At 36.8% G+C, this 19,657-nt stretch overlaps 1 protein-coding gene across 3 annotated transcripts in view; it reads left to right on the top strand.

The window, feature by feature from the left end:
- Lrrc7 (leucine rich repeat containing 7) overlaps window positions 1–19,657 on the top strand; it is a 505,545-nt gene that overhangs the window by 92,334 nt on the left and 393,554 nt on the right. For all 3 annotated transcript variants that reach the window (XM_013514397.1, XM_013514396.1, XM_013514395.1), the window contains exon 2: window positions 11,181–11,278. In XM_013514397.1, coding sequence (XP_013369851.1) covers window positions 11,181–11,278 — 98 coding nt within the window. The remainder of the gene's footprint in view (window positions 1–11,180; window positions 11,279–19,657) is intronic.

Here is a 19,657-nt window from a genome sequence, read left to right as displayed (position 1 = left end):
AAAAAAAAATTAGCAAATTGTATATAAAAATCACAGAACACTCAAGCCAGAAACCGTAAGATACCTGGCCCTGTCAATCATAATCAGGAGAACTAAAAGTCAGGAGAATCACATCACAAAGTTTTCAGATCACAGGTTTTCCAAAATATATGTCTTTGGGGAAATGTGGATGAAAATGTGAGAAAAGAGCAGGAGGGTATAAAAACAGGTGGATTTATAAAGTCAAGATGGAGAGAATTAAAGAAACTGACAGTGACAACACATCCCAAGGTTAACAAAAAGCAGGCAACTGTTTTCACCTCTTTGTCTAAGGAAACATGGACAGGAATGGTTACAAGAGACTAGAAACCTCCAACTCTAGTTACAGGAAAGGAGCCACAGGTGCTAGCAGAAGCACATTCCATCAGCTGTAGGGTGTCAGTGTCCACATGTCATTCTTGATCTAGCAGCGCCACCTTCTATGACATGCTACATGTAGACATTTTCAGATGAACAACAAATGACGTGGTTTGAAAATCTCCTGACTCACTTCAAAGAAAGATTTTAAAGAATGATCATCAGACCCTAAGGAAATAATCAAAATCACAGGTGCAATAAAGAATAGTAAGCAAATATCGAATGTATGCATATATTTAGATGTAGAATAAAATATAAAAATAGAATTTAAAAATCTCAACTCGATATAAGGGAAGAAAAAAATAACAAAATTACTATAGCAAATACTAAATTATAAATAAATCAATTAAATGCAGATGAATTTTGATTAAAACTGAACTGTTTAGAAAGTTAGACTTAAAATATACAATGTACTTTTTCCTAGAGACATAAACTTACATATGGGATCCACACAATGCCAAAATGGGGTGAATGACGTGCCAAGCAATCACTGCCTGGGCAATACTGCAACTGTATTATCAAATAGATTTTCAGGCAAGTGACACCTTTAGATGTTATAATCATTACAGAATAGTAAAGGTTTCATTTATAAGAATGTTATCACTTCTATATGTTCAGTAACACAGTTTCACCAAGCATAAAATAATGGAACGATGAGAAAAATAGCTCAGTTGGCCATCGTATGAGAAAAAGTGTACATTTTTCTCACAAATCAATGAGAGGAAAACGTGAATTAATATACATTCCTTTCAGAGCACATGTGGACTTCTGCATTCAATAAACAACAAACCCTTCAAAAAAGGTTAGGAAGGTGTGAAGAGTTGATAAGCACTAGGGGAAAGGGAGAATTAGAGCCTTATCAGAAAGAACCAGAGTTTTGGTGTAGAAGTGGGCTGCTGGGAAGCCGTTAGTACTGTGGAATTCACCATGGTTTTCAGGATGGGCGGCACAGAAAAATAAATGTTTGAGCCAAGACTTGGTCAAGGTGAAGGGACTGCAAAGAAAGAAGACTGCTAGAGGGGAGGCTGGAGGCAGCAGTGTATTACATTGTTCAAGTTCAGCCAGCTGAACATGTACAACATGGGAACCTACACCAGAGGAGAGGAAAAGCATATGAGGAGAGGTTCTGGACACCCAAATATACCTGGCCTTGCAGGCCATCATAAGGACTCTGCTCTGAGTCGAATGGGAAGCCCTTGGGATGCTGGGTGTCCTTCAGTGACAAAACTTGACTTAAAGATTAGAAGAACCCTGGGTCTGCTGAAATGAGAGACAATTCTGAAGGGGCTGGGACTGTCATAGGGAGCTCACCGTGTATTACAGGATTCCATTAGAATATAACCTCCAGGGAAGCCAATAGAAGATAACCAAAAGGAGATGAAGAAACAAATTTTTCTGGCCATGCTACTGAAAGGACTGAGAATGAAATGCCAGGTGAAATTGCTCTGTGACTGGTGAAGTGCTGGTTTACTGTGACCCTACAGATGTTTAAAAGAAACAAAGTTTTTTGTTTTTTGTTTTTTTAACGCTGCTGGAGTGGTAATTACATGGTATCCATCCCAGTAGTTCAGGCTGTTAGGAGACTTTGTTTCAAATAGGAACTTAAGTGGGTTTTTCCCAGAAACCCATTTTCCTAAATAAGTGAGTCATTTTGACTCTCCTTTCCCTAGTAAAACATACAGAATGTTCCATTTTCTCATCTTGGTATAAAATACTGAGCTTGAAGTATTTTATGCTTTGAAAAAGTACTAGAAATTACAAATAAAATTGCAATCATGAGATTTACTTTTTCTCAGCAATGCTTCACAATCATTAAAGACTATTCATTTGATTGATCATAATAATTCACTTCCTTTTGAAAAAATGCTATCTTTTGCTCTGAATAGTCAGATACATATGTAAAAATTGTAGATAATTTACCAGAACTTTGTGTCAACACTCAGAATGCTCCCTCCAGTGAGCAGGGAACCATTGACTTGTGGGCAGTGCCTACAGCTCAGAGATTGCTCATAGGTAGGATGTAAGGGAGAGCTGGCTAAAGCCAGAATGCCAGGGAAACACTTAGCCTTTAAATCTATGGTTGTGGTAGTTAACTATGGTGTCTTGGTTGCTTTTCTCCTTGCTGAGACAAAATATCTGATACCCAAAGTTATAGGAGGAAAGGTTTATTTAGCTCAAAGTTTGTAGAGGTGTCAGTCCATAATCAGCTGGCTCCAAGGCAGGGTGGCACGGCAAAGTGGCATTGCAGAGGAAAAACAGTTCATGGTGAGAAGAAGGCAGCAAAGCAATAAGGAACAACCATAAGTCCTTCTATACCCTGTATCTTATCCAGGCTACTTAGCGGTGGTAACACTCACCCCCTTAATCCTAGTATGTTTGATCCTAGCATTGCACCATGAATCAATACTAGCATCACACACTCTTGATCCAGCCACCTTGAGAAAGCCCCACTTATGACCATAGGAAGCTTTGGGGGGAGACATCTAGATACAAGTCATAACAACTTGAATAAGAAACACCTGTTAGTTTAGCATATCATAGAAGATGGCTCTGCTAGATGAAGAATGAAATGTGGACAGTTACACCCTAGAGCTGATAGAATGTGCTACTGCTAGATCTCTAGGGCGTAAGAGGGCTCCAGTGAAAGTGAGAGACCTGGACATGTGTAGAGCAGTTGCTTCATTTAGGAAGCTGTGCTCGGATTGGTAATCATCAGGAGACAAAATCTGAGTTTGAATCTGGCTTTGCTGCTGACCTCAGTGTCTGCCTTTCTAAGCATTTTATGTGAATAAATACTGCATAAAAGTGTTTCATAACACAGACATCTTAGCACTGTATATGAGGTATGATCAAAATATACAGTAAATATTTAAATTAATTTTTTTTATAATAAGAGACATATTGTCTCTCATTACTCCCTGTCAAAATCCCAAAAATATACCTCCTTGATTTGAACACAGTTATCCCATCTTTCGTACCACTTTCTGAAGCAGTTCTGGAGATCTTCTTTCCTGAGTGTCTTTATCATGTGTTATCAAAATTCAGTAAATGCTGCTGCCCAGTGCCATCCAACAGAAAGACAGAACCCTAAAGGTATTACAGTGTGTTCCCATCTAAGGGGTCTGGCACTTGCAACTTCCACCTCTTCCTTAAAGTCAAAATGACCATGAAAGGTAAACATTTTGAACATGTTCAGGGCTCTGAAGCACCTAGAACAGCACAACTAAAAACACTTAGGAAAGTGAACCTCCCACGCTGCTTTAGAAAGTGACGAGAACATAATGGGATCTGTATGCTTGAAGCGGAATTAGTGGCAATGTGTCTGTTACTATAATACATTTAAAAATTCACCATATTTGTGCATAGACCTTTTAGACTATGTATTTTAGATCTATGTATTTTTAACACTACTAATGTGTTCATTCGGTCATTTAAAATTACTTAAGTTTCTGTAATATTCAATGAACTATACCATGTCCTATATGATGACACAACTTCTGCCCAAGTCTAGGGTAAGATGCCTGTGCAGGACATTGCTGTAGGATAGACATTCTGGACAGTGGGGAAGGTCGTACATAGGCGGCTTTTCAGAAGGGAGATGACTTGTGTTAGGATGGAATTAACCCTCTCATTTTGTAAATATCACTCATGAGAAGCATATAGCCTGAATTTGGATACAGATGGCTTTTCCTTAAAGTCAAAATGTGAGGGGGCAGGCTCGAGAAAGCACAAAGGGAATCACACGTGGCTTGTAACTATTAAATTGCATTGCTGTCTAGGTGGCAGGATATTACATGTATTTCAGTATTTTACCATACTCCAAGTACAAATTTGTTAAAGAAATAGTTTGAATGTGCCATTAAAATTTTAAATGGTGCATAGTCCGTATACAGTCTTTTGTAGTACTATCATAACCTTAGTGGCAGTAATTCATTAAGGCACCAAGTATGTTTTTTGGTATATTTCAATATTAATTTTATCTTTGCATAAATGAGAACTTTTATTTTCACCATCAGTTGACTGATCATTTTTTTTGCCTACACTGCCAAGTCTGTTTTTGTTTTTGAAAATAAAAGAAACACTTTTTGAATATTTTGTACATGATTTATTTCTTATATTTACCTTTTTCCATCCTTGCTATTGTTGTGAATAGTCATTACTTTTATAAACAAATGTATTAAATTATTCACTTCATGTAGTAGTTTTAATGAATGTGTTCTCTGAGTGACTCTGAGTTTAGTAAACTTAATTGGCTGTTCTTTTATGATTGAAGAAGTGAGCATACTCATAAACTTTTCAGGGAGACCAATCCCTTTCTAACAATCCTCACTAAGGGAAGAATGCTCCCCATTTTGCTGACCCATTTTTTAAAAAGATGCCTTCATAAAGGTAGTGGAGTTTGCAGCATTACTTTGTGTGTGGGTGAAAAACAAAAAAAACCACTTTAAATAGGAAGAAAGAAAATCAATTAAAGACTGGAATCTTGTAAGTAATGTACTTCCAGAATTTATGAGGAGCTTGACTTTCCCCCATGGTTACACATGTTCCTGTCACTAATGTTATAGATTTTTTAATGGAACAGTTGTTTACTACAGTGGCTGTAGGGCAGATTATACACTGATCACATTTCAGTTCTGATTTGTAGTTTACAAAAGGTAGGATAGAGATTTTTCAAGAAGTTGGCATCCATTAGTTTTGGTATCCATTAGTTTTGAATTTTATTTCTTTGACAGAAAGGGGGGAAATGTACTATCGTATGCTCTTTTCCCAAATGTGTGACATAACTGGATAAGAACAATTTTTATTCACTGAAACTATTGCTGACCCTTGTTCTTTTGGTAAATCACTGGTACCTTTTGAGTCAAAGTTTCTGATTCATTGCCAGTTGCACAGAACTTCACGGATCTTTCTGTCCTGCTAAGCATTTCACACTCTGGGCAGTTTGTGTGCTTAAAATACGGGTTCTTTTTTTTCACAGTGGTCTTGCTGTTTAAATTCATTTTGTCCTTATTACGGATCAACTCAACGTATTTGGCTGAGATAATTGCATATTGATTATTTTTGCACTGTCATTTGCAGTTCAAATTGGATCTTTATAAACACTTGAGACTCTTCAAAAGGCTATTGTATGCTTAATTTGCATGCTTTCACAATAGTCCGGGGCGATGACATACTTTGCTATGATTCAGGATCAGTTCTCCTTTTGAAACCCCACTGGTAAAGCAAGGTACTGTCCACTCCTTCTTCAACTCTTGCCTCCTTTTCATGAATCCAGTACCGGAGAAGGAATTCCGGAGAGACTTGATTTCAAGTGGACGGATGGCCACAGCATTCCTCCACTATAATCTTCTTTTTCTCTGGCAGGACAGAACAGCTTATTGTTATTTATAGCAATAATACAGAAACCTTACTCTTCATTTTAACTTATGAATGCTTAGGCACTACTTTTATTTTTAATGTCTACTTTGTTTAGTTGTTCACGAATGACTTCTGTTGAGTCTTGAGACCTGCATAGCATAAACTGTATGTATTTTTGTCAGTTATGTGCTGCATAGGGGCTTCTAGACATGCTCTGCCATCTAATACGGTACTCATAGTCAGTCTTGAAATTTGGACAATGAAATTTTTAAGATGATAAGTTCAAGTTCAGTTCTTTCGTCACACTAGCCACATTGAAAATGTACCATAGCAGTGTGTGGCTAGTTGCCACTGTCTTGGACAGACCTGAAAGTCTTCATCATTGTGGAAAGATCTTTTGCACAGCTATGTGGCAATTAATTGTAGAAACAGACAGATCTGGATTGAAATCTGATTGTTGTGGTTACTTTCTCTGTGATCTTAGGCAACCACTTACCATCTCTGAGACCAGGTTACAAATAGGCAAAATAATGTTGACATAGAAAACATATATATGAAAACCTACATAGTATGTGACACACAACAGGAATTTTTGAATACTTGTACCTGACAGCTTTATTCTCTTTCCCAGCTCCCTTGTCCTCTAATGAGTTGGTCATTCTCATTTCACCTTCTCCATCCAGGATAAGTCCATTTCAACCAGACATTCATTCATCAACCATACCCCATCCAGAGTACTGCCAAGCAGAGAGGACCATGTCTGCTAAACTCCATTGGAGGAGATCATTACACTATTAAGATGATCACCCTTATAAATGAACCAGGTTTCTCTAGCTACCAGGTAATTGGCCAGGCTTCAGTTGGATCTCTTTGGCTACTCTTCATCCTAACTGCACACTCCTTCCCAGGTGCTCACCCCACCTCTGTGTCAGCAGCTGAATTAATTCAGTGCCCTTGCCTTCCTTACATCTCCTATGTACATTTTCTATTTGCAGGGGTTCTCAAAAGCCACTATCTGGCAAGTGCAAGCATGGCTACTCTAGGAGGATATGATTAATGCTAAAAAAAATGTATCAGTCAAGACTTGACCTCAGTGTGAAAATCTTTAGCACCAGCAGGGGGGATCTAGATTTGTTCAAAACTCCTGAGGTCATTTGGAAACCTAGCTATATTAGGAAGTCACCACCTAGAGGGTTGTGGACACCTTTTGCACATAACCTCTGGTTGCTGTTTTCCACTGTTCGATATTCATGTGGCTGCCCGTATTTCTTCTCAGCAGTTGAACGTGTAGACTGCACTTTTCAGAGCTCTTCAGTGAGTTGTTAGAGCATCTTTCTTGCCTGTGGTCATCACACTTAATCTCTCCTTGCTGGAACTGTTAACACACTCCCACTGGTGGCTTGCTAAGCTTGCGAGGAGCGAGAACAGCTCCTTTGCAGTGTCCTGGCTGTGCTCCAAGATTTCATTCATGGTCATTTTGTTTGACCATTGAATGCAAACTGTAGCTCAGAGATGATACTGGTGGAAGGGATTAAGAAACCAGAAGTGTAATCTCAAGAAACGGAAGTCTCAGAATTGTAAAACAGTTTGGACATCAACAGTGTTCTGTAAAACTTTTAACTTGCTTAGTATGGTTGCCGAAGATCACAACGTTTAACATTCCAAAGAAAACAAGGATGCTTAATCTTCCTAATATTTTCGTCTATTACTATGTAACATACATAATTTATAGCGAATTTCTTTGGCATCAGTTAAGTTTTAGCAGCTTCTGAAAGCTTAAAATGTTACCAATAAAAGCAAACATTTCAGTGACAATAGTAAAATGACAGAAACCAAACATGTGGTTAACAGATTAGCAAACAACAGTGTATATTTGTGTAGTATTTTATGCAATGTATATTTTATGTATACTTATATTTATATGTAAGTATATATTAAATATAACATTTAAGGAGAATTTAGCTACCTTTCAGTATACAGCCCACAGTGGAATCTCAGTGGAATTATAATATTTAGTGGTGGATTCATGGAACTAGTGGATTGAGAAATTAGAAAATGATAAAAAGTTAGAAGAGATTAATCATCTCAATTCTACCACTCTCTGAGGCCATGAGGAAGTCAGTGGGCATTTCTAAGCCTTACTTTTCTCATCTTTAAAGTGTTCTTTCAGGAGGCTATCCAAAGGATTAAATGCAATATATAGTAAATTTTAATACACTATAGGTATTATCATTGTTCTTGTTAAGGTCAGATGCCATTATAAAATTTTGAAATATCATCTAAACTGTCTAAAAAGCAGTGGCACATGGCACTTCAGCTAGCTTATAAGAATAAGCATATGAAGATTTTTGGAAGAATATCGCTAATAGTCTCTTAAATCTTTTGATAAAAATGAAGTGCATTGTATTAATTTCTTCATCTCTGGAAACTGGCGATGGATAGTCACGGTTCATGTTTCTCCAATAACCACAGCGTGTGTCAGTCAGATATTGTTCTTCATAGTGCCAGTTTTTTTTCTTTATTAAATAAGGACCAGTTTTGATAGCTTCCCTAGCATACTGGACATGCAAAGTGTGAGTCTGCGATCTCATTTTTATGTGTGATTATCAAGATCAATGACAGCTCCAAGTTCTGAGCTCTTGCGTGCGAACAGGCGTGGTGCAAAGCACTGTCCATGTCGCCCTGTCCGGCCTCCCAACCACGACGTAGTTAATGTTACCTTTATTTTCCGATGAGAAAATGAAAGCGCAAAGTATTCACATAACCTTGCCTAAACCCATCATCTGCAAGACAGTTTGAGATCTTGAGGCCAGGCAGTCTGACTCCAGAACCAAGCCACAGCCCTTTAGAACTGAACCTCTCACTGAGGTCGCGCAGTCTCCTGCCTGTCTACACAAGGTTCCTGGAATGCAGCTCCTCTGAGCTGAGTGCTGGGGGCCCGACTTGGCAATCTTGAATGCGAATAGAAACGATTTAAGCAAGACCCTCCAGGGGTCTTTGGAAGCACTTTCTAAATAGATATACCCTCAACCACAGCCCTGTAGAAGTGAACTAGACAACTGTTGTTTTCTCATATTCGAAAGTCAGAGATATAAAAGAAAAATAGCCCATCGAAGAGAGTTTTAAATATGTTTCCAGCAAGAATAACTTGTTCCCATCAGTGTGGAATCATGATGAGTAAAACTGATTTTTAAAATGGCATGCAGTTTTATTTGAATTTTGCATGTGCAGTTTGTGTGCTTTTCTTTTTTTTAACTTGCTTGATCTTGTAAATACTGTGAATAATTACAGGTTCTCCTAAATTCCTATTAAAACATCAAGGAAATTCATGCATCTGCTGAACATATAATCAAAATTATGCATTGAATTAACTAAAGTGTCAGAAACTAGAAAATTTGATATCATTTAGTTTGTATGGCTATTCCTCACTGTGACACTCCAGGGATAAAGCAAATTATGTCTTAAACTCTTCAGGTGCCCAATTGCTTTCTCCTCATTGTATTATCATGTCCTTATGAGAAATAAAACTTTCTCACTTAAAATGAGGTTTAAGTGAAAGTAAAGTCAAAGTTATTGGTACATATTAAACATTTTTTAGCCGAGTGTGGGAGTAGCTTATATCTGCAATCATAGCTACTCTAGAGGCTGAGGTCTGAGGATTGCAAATTACAGTGAAGCTTGGCAGCATAGCAAGACCCTACCTCAAAATTTAAAAAATAAATAAAGGAAAAGGACTAGATGTAGCTCAGTGGTAGAGCCCTGGCCTTACATGCACAAGATTTTGGTTCAATCCCCAATAGAAAGAAGAAAGGGAAAGAGGATTCTTTATTGAGCATATTTTTTAAAAGTAGAAGATTCTTTGAAAACAGCTGTGTTCCAAAGAATAAATAGCCCAGGGTAAATAAAAACATGCTTACCAAATCATGTATTTTATATGCAGTCATAGGGACATTAGCTTGTACACACACACACACACACACACACACACACACACAGAATAACCTCTACGTATGAATGAATTGATTTCATGGAGTTTATTTGCAAGCAGCTTTTAAGCACCAGTAACAGCTTCCCAGAGGAGTAGCATTATGTTACCATCCCAGTGCAGTAGGTTATTTATCTCACAGTTTCCACCACTTTAAATATCGCTTCTCTGAGATCACTTTCCTCAAATTCCTGTCCAGACATCACAGTCAAACCTCTGTACCACAAAGCCTAGGAGAAAGTGCATCACCACCTCCACAGTAACCAGTGTTTTCAGTGGAATTCATCCCACCAACCAGGACAGCTACCTTAACCAGTGATATCTCTGATTTAGGATAATGATGTAGACATTAAGATGTTATGTTTATATTTTCAAAATCATGACTACATTATTTTTTTCCTGAATTTTCAAATCTAGGACATTCAGTACAGTTTTGGTTAACATTATAGAAATCAGCAAAGTGTCCATTAGTGGTGAAAAACATAAAGTTTATTGAAAATAGAAGCTACTGACCACAAAGTGCATGCTGTTGAAGACATCCACTTAAGTTTCACTGGTGAACTCATGGCTTTCTGGCTGCCCACACACACTAGTCACTGAGAAATATAATGTATAGTAAGCATTGTTTGCCAGTGGTCACAGTTACTGGAATTATAAACTTCTTCAGATTCAGGCATTAGTATAGAAAGAAAGCAATAACTGCACTGTTGAAAACTGGTATGTGAAATGTTGAAAAATACACACTTTCTAAACAGTAGCTGTGTTCTTTAGAAGTGTGCTAACTTGCAAGAAATTATTTTCTTGTTGGTGTCTTCTCTTTGATTGGGCTGGGATGCTACAATAAATTATCATGGACTTGGGGAATAAATAATAGACGTGCATCTCCTAGTTCTGAAGCTGAGAAGTTTATGAAGAAGTGCTAGCAGCTTCATTTTCTGTGCAGGTCTTGGCTCACAGGTGGCTTTCTTCTTGCTGTGAGTTTGTGGTGGGGAATGAAAGCTTTGGTCTTTGTCCCTCATCCCCTAAGTGCCTAACTCCATCACAGCGGTCTCTCCTTCAAGATCTCCTCTCGCCTTACTTACCTGGGGAAGTCTCCACTTACAGATACCATTGTGTTGAGGTTTGGCACTCCAATAAATTAACTTTGGAGGAACATGAACATTCTATCCATAACGATTTCAAATTGAAAAATGAGCTTGCGTTCTTTCCACGTGATATTTCTAACTTTCTAAACTTGCAAAGCCATGGAAAATCTGTGCATTCTCTAACGGTTTATAGTCCTGGACACTCTCTACCGTGTTCCTATTTGCCAGCCATGATAAGTAGGAATGGTGTCGTCTGTCAGGCTTTGGGAGATAGTTGTGACTCTGTATCTGAGACTGAATTTCCACTCTTTATCAAGGGTTCGATGTTGAAATACTCTTCAAATTCTCTCTTTCAGGATGGAGAACCTAATAAGGGGAAGGAATCCCCCACAATACCAGAGAAGTCCTTGTAAAGAGGTTCGTGCAGCACTTCGGAAGAGGCCTGAAGAGGAGTGTAAGTATGTTTAATAGGATTAATTGTGTTCTAGATAGATTTTGGTGAGTAGCATAGGGAAATGGAAGGGCTAAATATGTGGACAAAAAAGAAAGCCATTGAATAAGGTGATTTACTAAAGCAAAGGACCATGTCTTCCATGCATGCAGGTATTGGGCACGTTGCTTGTCTAAGATATTCATTCCTGTCTTACCGTACCATCGTGACAGACATTTGGGCTTCCTGCTGAGGTTTGGATTGAAAGCGGCACAATCTATCAAAGGTCTTGTGCATACACCATGCCTATTAATGGTTCTGAGAAAATCCTGACCTAAAGAAGCTTTGTGAATATATTCAAAATTAACGCTTTTCAGTTTCCAGTTGACCACAGTTCTTTTTAACCTATTTTTAAAAAGTAAAAGATTCTTTGAAAACAACTGTGTTCCAAAGAATAAATACCCAAGGGTGAATATAAATATGTTTACCAAATTAAAGCCTTTGATTTAACTGAATATAGGCATAAGTTTTAAAAAAGGGATGCCATGCATAAATGGCAGCATAAAGTTGTTCTGGTCCAACCTCAAGTTATGAAATATCAGAATATGTTATTACCTGTAGAGATTTTATTTAAATGTTTATATTCTGTAGTGGATAACAGATTGTTGGGGACTTTTGACATAATACATTTTAAGTTTGTAAAATGATTCTTACTATTCATTTTCCTCATAGTATTTAACTATAATTATTTTAAAGAATTAAATCACATTCTACTGTGACAAAAAGTTTATCTGAATTTTGCCCTTTCATGAGAACTTTCAATTCTTATGGGCAAAGCTAATGTAGTAGATTCACTAAAGTATATAGTTTAGTAGACTCTTAAAATTATATTGGAGGGGCTGGGGATTTAGCTCAGTGGCAAAGCGCCTGCCTGGTAAGTGCAAGGTCGTGAGTTCGATTCCCGGTACCAGAGAAAAACCAAAAAAAAAAAAATTATATTGGCATTTTAATTAGTTGTACATTCACTTCTCTGGGTAAAGACCAAGTACATTACAGCAGGGCATACTCTTTGCAGATAAAGTACTTTTGTTTTGTCTTGCGTACTATATAATCAATAGATAACTTTATTGAGCTGATGCCTATGTCATTCAATAGAGTGTTTTCTATTAATTGACAGATTTGTATTTTCTAGTGCAAACAATATCCAATTAAAACTAAATTTTGTAGATAAAGATAGATTTTATGGTTATTTAAAACAAAAAGCATTTGTAATATGACAATTATTGCATAAAACATTTGTTTTCATTCTCTGCATTCTAGAGAAACATTGGAGTTTCTCCGCTGGTTTAACACAATCATTTGACTCTGGTATAGTACTATAGATTTTATTTAAATACTTAGAAAGGATGTTGGTGGATATATCTGCAGGTGATTCTCATAAAATTGCTACTTAGCTTAAACACAGTGGCCTTTGGGGGCTCTTGTACTGAGTTATGTAGGCCAACAGTTGACCAGCTGTTGTTTAGCGATGAACTCCAGGCTGATATCTATTTTCATAAATAAAATTGTATTGAAATATAGCTACCATATATTAATTTAGGTATGGTGTAGAGCTACTCTCGCAGTATAAATCTTGAATAATTATAAACCCCAGAACAAATGGTCCACAGAGACAAAATATTCACCTTCTTTTTATGGGACAGGAGCTCTGAAGTAGACCCCTCCAGACTGGAAGCAGCCTCAGCCCCAGAGAATTCTGGGGCTTCTAGAGCTGCATTCTTGCTAAGTGAAATCTCTTAAGAGAAAGGCCCAGTAATTTGTATGTTAAGAAGCCCTACCTGATTATGATGCAAGGTCAAGTTTGAAAATCACTGGTCTAAATCAAGTGATTGGCTGCAGATGATAAAGATCATTTATAGAGAATAATAATGATGACAAACATGTTTCATGTCAGGGCTTATTGTGCTCTAATGTGAGATACATACATTAAAGTACATGATATGTAACTTAAAATGTGAGTAACATAACTGTTGCTTGCATTATAAATCTTCAGTTGAAATGAGACAGCTGAACAGTTTTATTTTTCTCTGACAGTCTTCCTTATCCCTTGCTAGCATAATGACCAGTACTTCCTGTCATCTTACAAAACAGTACTAATTCCTGAGAAAAATCCACCAATGTTTCATAATAAAAGTACCATATAATACTACTTAAGACTATTAACTTCAGAGATGCACAAAAGGATTTAGTCACTAGTGTCTTAATGTGACCAGCTACAGGATGCTAGGCATTATTTTTTCAAACATATGACTCATTTTATTTACCTAAAAAAAGGGTAATGATTATTATATATGATTATTTTGAGAATTAAAGAAGATGTATACATATTCTTTTCTTTTTTCCCTTGGTATAGAACCTGGGACATACGTAGCAAGTTTTGCTTCATCTCTTTCTCTATCTCTCTTTTCTTCTTATCCCTGTCATCGCCAAGTAATCTGTTATTTGACAATAATACGGGGTGTCTTTGATAGCAGAAATGGAAATCCACAAAAATTATTATACCTATTTCGAGAAAAAATAATGCAAGGCAAGGTACAGGTTGTAAACAAATGCCATAAAGCTGGCCCTGCTGCAGTATTATATTGTAATTCATGATGGTCCTTTACCTGACACATGGCATAATTCTTTCCCTAGGATTCTACATATTTACTATAGGGCCTACCCTAAAACTTCTGCTCAACTCCTGTGGAAAGCTGCCATTTTGGAAAATCATCATAGAAAGTCACATGGTAGTAACTTCCTTTAATTAAAATTAAAAGGAGTAGTGGAAATTTGTTTATATTATAGGATACTTCAAATGAAAGGAGAACCCTCGTTCATCAGGAAATGTTTCATGTAGGAAGGCTTTGCTGAATAGTATAGTTTATACTGCTTTCCTTTACAATATATTCAATAGTAGAGTCAGTCTGAAGTCACCAGATACAGCTCTTAATTCCTTCACTGTTAATTGTATTTACTGTTAATTTTATTTAGCTGTGCTGCATCTCACGTAAAGAAAACTTCCAGTACAAATAATATGATTCTTATAAAAAGTAGACTTTTAAGCATGTTTAAATTATTCCTCATTAAAAATAAAGAAAATAAAGCCTTTCCCTCAAAACCACTGCCCCAGGCAGCTACAAGGCTCCATTCCTGTTCAAGTCCTAGGTCAGTCTCTAGAAGAGCCATCTCTGCTTGCCGCGGCATTTAGTTACTTCCCACTCGCTGAGTTGCACTGCCCAGTCTGGCTCCTGCTCTGTCAGTCTCCTGAAGCAGCATTCACTTATATCAACAACAATACCTGTATGTTAGTCTAATATTTTCCACCATTATGTAGCAATCCACATTGAACTTAGTAGCTTAGACTACCACCATTGATTGTCTCACAATCTCTGTGGGTCAGAATTCCAAGCATGAAGTCCAGGCTCTGGTTCTCTGCTTTTGGGTCTCATCAGGTTAGTGTCTCACAAAAAACTCAAGTAGGGAAGAATCTATTTGCAAATCCATGCAAGCTCTTGGCAGAATATACTTCTTCGTGGTTATATGACTGACTGCCTCCTCTTTCTGCTGACCATCAGCTAGAGCTTACATTAATTTCCACAGGTGTTCTGTGGTTCCTTGTGTCATGAGCATTCTAAACAGGCCGCTTACTCTCCCTCTTTTCAGAGAGAACCCTTAAAACACTTTCATCTAACTAAGCCAGAATCACCCAAGATAATTTCAGTTTGGATTAATTCAAAATCAACACATTTGGGACTATGACACCATCACTTTTGCAATGTTCTATTGAGTAGAAGTCAGTTTTGCAGTGCACATCCAAGGAGAGCGAGTTCTGCAGAGCTGAAACAGGAGATGTTGAAAACAACCACAGATCCTGTCTTAGAGTTCTACCTGCTATACAAAACTCAGCAAGCATTTTTTTCAGTACTCTTCTTACTCAGCTTCTTGGCAAACTACACTGTGGGTCATTCTCTCTCTGAAAACATCCATGGTCGGGGCTGGGGATTTAGCTCAGCGGCAAAGTGCCTGCCTGGAAAGTGCAAGGTCGTGAGTTCGGTTCCCGGTACCGGAGAAAAACCAAAAAAAAGAAAAAAAAAAAAACCAAAAAAGAAAACATCCATGGTCTGAATCCTTACAGCTTTCCAAAATTCATACACTGAAGTGTAATTACCAGTATGATGATATTAGGAGGGTCTTTCAGATATACTTAAATGACAGAGTTTTCATGAATGGAATTAGTGTCCTTATAAATGACACCCTAGAGAGCCTCCTTCTTCTACTACGTGAGGACAGAGCTCTAATATACCATCTGTGAACCATAAAGTACCCTCACAAAAATACCAAATGAATTGGTATTTGATCAATTAGACTTCCAGAACTGGGACAAATAAATTTTTTTGTTGTTTATAAGCTCCCCAGCTTATGATATAACACACCAGAGAAACAATTTGTGTTTCTTTGACCTCCTTTTACACGTGTGTTCAATTTATTGTACCTAAAGAATATGATCACAAGAATGTGATCATTTACCTAGGAATGTCTCAAGTTTATTCTTCTTTATGGCTGAGCAGTACTCCATAGTATAAAATAAACCCTACATCTTCATAATCCATTTCTCAGTGATGGGGATTTAGGCTTTTTCCAAGATTAAATTATTACAAATTGTGCCATTATAAACATGGTTGTGCATATATTGCTGTGGTATAATGCTTTTAATTCTATCAGGAAGATACCAAGAAGGAGAACTGCTTGGTCAAATGGGACCTTTAGCCGTATTTTTCTGAGGAATCTCCACACTGATTTCCACAGTGGTTACACCAATCGACACTCCCACCAACAGTGGAGAAGCCCCTCCAGCATTTGTTATTGGTTGATTTCTTCATAATACCCATTCCTTCTGGGGTGAGATGGAACCTCAGCGTTGTTTTTATTTGCATCTCTCAAATGACCTGGAGTGCCGAACATTTTTTCGTGTATTTATTTGCCATTTGTAATTAGTCATTTGAAAAGTGTCTATTCATTTTAGATGACCATTTTGGATTGGGTCCTTAACTTTGGGAGGTCTGATTTTTTGAGTTTTTTTATATATTCTAGATATTAGTCCTTTGTCTGAGGAACAGCTGGCAAAAACTTTTTTGCCGCACTGTGGATTGTTTCTACACTCTGAAGGTGATTTCTTTTGCTGTGCATAATAAAATGAGATCCCAGTTGTAGATTCTTTGTAATATTTCCCGTGGAATTAGGGTTTTGTGATAAAGTCTACACATACACCTATATCTTTAAAAGTCCATTTTGACTTTAGTGTAGTCAATAATGAGAGACATGGGCCTAATGTTAGTCTTTGGCATGTGGAAAACCAATTTTTCCAGCATCACTAATTTAAAAAGGTATCTTTCTTCCAATGAAGGTATTTGGCCACTTTGTCAAGAATAAGTGGCTAAGTGTGTTTGGAGTTGTTACTGCACCATCTAATCTGTTCTACTGATCTAGGTCTGGGTTTATTCACCAGTTTCATGCTGGTTTTTTTTTTTATTATTTTTTTTTATCACAGTAGCTTTGTCATATCAACGAAAGTCAGGGATGCTAATACATCTGCCTTGTCTTTGTTGTACTGAATCATATTTTGCTATTCTAGATCTCTTCTGATTTGAAATAAGTATTAGCATTTTTTTCTGATTCTGTGTAGTATGCTAATAATTTTTATTTAATCCTAATGTAGTAATCAGGATTGCACTAAATCTGTATAACACCTTTGGAAGTATGGCTGTTTTCACTGTTTGCTTCTTCCCACCCTAGAACAAGGGCTTTCTTTCCATTTTCTGATAGCCTCTTTGATCTCCTTTTTCAGAGTACTATAGTTTTCAATATGTAGATCTTTTACTTCCTTTGTTAGATTGATCCCTAAGTATTTCATTTTTGGGGGTGCCACTATGAAAGATGTGATTTCTCTAATTTTTCTCTCAGTGAGTTTGTTATTTGTGTACAGGAATGTTATTGATTATTGAGTGTTGATACTGCATCCAGCTATCCTACTAAATTTGGTTATTAAACCTAGAAGTCTTTTGGTGGTATTTTGGGGGTCTTTTAGTAGAGTATCATGTCACCTGCAAATAATGGTTATTTAACTTCTTCCTTTCCTATCTGCATTCCGTTTATTTCTTTCTCTTGTCTAATTTATCTAATGTTTCCATAACTATATTGAATAAGTATGGGTATCTGTATCTGTATCTTCTTCCTGCTTTTACAGTGAAAACTTGCAGTTTTTGACTGTGTGGTGTGATGTTGATTTGGTTTGTCATAGATGGCTTTTAGTGGATTGAGATAAAGACCATTTATCCCAATGTTCTCTACAGTTTTTTTTTTTTTATCATGAATGGGTATTAAACTTTGTCAAATGATTTTTGTCCTTGGTTCTGTGGATATGGTGCATTACCTTTACTGATTTGCATATGTTGAACCATCCCTGCATCCGTGGATTGAATCTTACTTGGTCATGGTGCGTAATCTTCTTGTTGATTTGTGGCATTCTGTTTTCCAGTATCTTATTGTGGAGTATTGAAACTATGCTTATTAGTGAGATTGGTCTACAGTTCTATTTTGGTTAGTTCCTTCTCTGGTATAAAGGTAATCTTGCCTCCAGGAATGACTTTGGGTATATTACTTTTAAATTTTATTAAAGAGTTTGAGGAATAGTAGTATTAAATCTCTGAATTTCTTGTAGAGCTCATCAGGGAATCCACCAGGACATGGGCTTTTCTTTGTTGGTAAGTTTTTAGCTACATCTTCAATTTCACTGATGGATATTAGGGGTTTTTTAGTATTTTTTATCATCTTTACTCAGCTTGGGTAATTCATGTGTATCTAGAAATGTGTCCAATTTTCTATGTTTTTCATCTTATTAGAATAAAGTTTCTTCAAGGAGATGTTCGTAATGCTGTGGATTTCTGCAGAATCCATTGTATGTTCACCCTGCTCATTCCTAATTGCATGGATTTGAGTCCTTTCTTTCCTTTTTTGATAAGGTTGACTAGGGATTTATCAATTTTATTTAATCTTTCAAAGAACTAACTCTTTGATTCATTGATTTGTTGTATCATTTTCTTAGTCTCCATTACATTAATTTCTTCTCTAAACTTTATAGTTTTCTCCATTATACAAGCTTTGGCCTTTACTTTTCTTCTTTTTCTAGAACTTTCAGGTTCAATATTGGGTTGTTTATTTGAGATTGCTCTGTTTTCCTGATGTGAGAGTTCACCATTATAAATTTCACTTTTAGGACTGCTTTCATGGTATCCCATCAGTTGTGGTATATTGTATCAGAATTATCATTTAATTGTAGAAATTATCTAGTTTCTTCTTTAATTTCTTCTGTGACCCATTGGTTGTCCAGGAGGATGTTATTTAATTTATTTCCAATTTCACTGCAGTATGGTCTCAAAAATGCATGGGATAATTTCATTTTAAGCACATTCTACAAGCTAGTATGTGGTCTGTTTGAGAGACCATCCCATGCACAACTGAGAAGACTGTGTATTCTGCTGTAGTGGAGTGGAACACTCTGTAGACTTCTACTAAGTCCATTTGTTCACAGATTTGGTTCAGTTCTGATATTTCTTTATTGACTTTTTTTTGTCTAGTTGATTTGTCTGTTTATGACAGTGGGATATTAAATTCTCCCATTATAATTTTGCTAGTGGTTATTTGATTTTACATGTTTGGTAATATTTGTTTATATAGTTAGATGTGCCAGTATCGGTGCATATATATTTATGATTGTTATATTTTCCTCATGGAGTTTTTCCTTAACAAGTATGTAGTGACCTTTTTTGTGTGCTTTGAAAAGGCTTGGCTTGAATTTCACTTTATTTGCAAATAGAAATAGCCATCCGTACTTTTTTCAAGGTTCCTGTCAAACATTGTTTTCTATTCTTTTGACTTTCAGTGTATGAATTTCTTTTTAAGTTAAATGTGTTTCTTATATGGAGCATATTGTTGGGTCTTGTTTCTTGATCCCTTCTGCCAGACTGTTTCTTTTGATTGATGAATTGAGACCATTTTCACTGATAGCTATTACTGCTATGTGTTGGCTTATACTTGTCGTGTTATTTATCTGTTGTTGGTTGTCTGTCTTTCCCCTCTGTTTAATTGCTTGCCTTGCATAGTAGCTTATTTCTATTGGTGTTTTTGAAATTCTGGCCTTCATTATCTCTTTCTAAAATATCCTTCAAAACATTTTGTGAAGCTAGTTTGGTGGTCATGCATTTCATTAGTTGTTCTTTGTCATGGTAGTACAGTGATCCCTCACCTACTGTGGAAATTACAGTCCAGAGACCCCAGTGAGAGGTGAAAATCCACCAAGTAGTG

The sequence above is a fragment of the Chinchilla lanigera genome, unplaced genomic scaffold (assembly GCF_000276665.1).
Source record: "Chinchilla lanigera isolate Chin_1 unplaced genomic scaffold, ChiLan1.0 scaffold00022, whole genome shotgun sequence".
Lineage (NCBI taxonomy): Eukaryota > Metazoa > Chordata > Mammalia > Rodentia > Chinchillidae > Chinchilla > Chinchilla lanigera.
The sequence above is the reverse complement of the archived record's forward strand: the minus strand, read 5'-3'. Positions and strand labels throughout refer to the sequence as shown.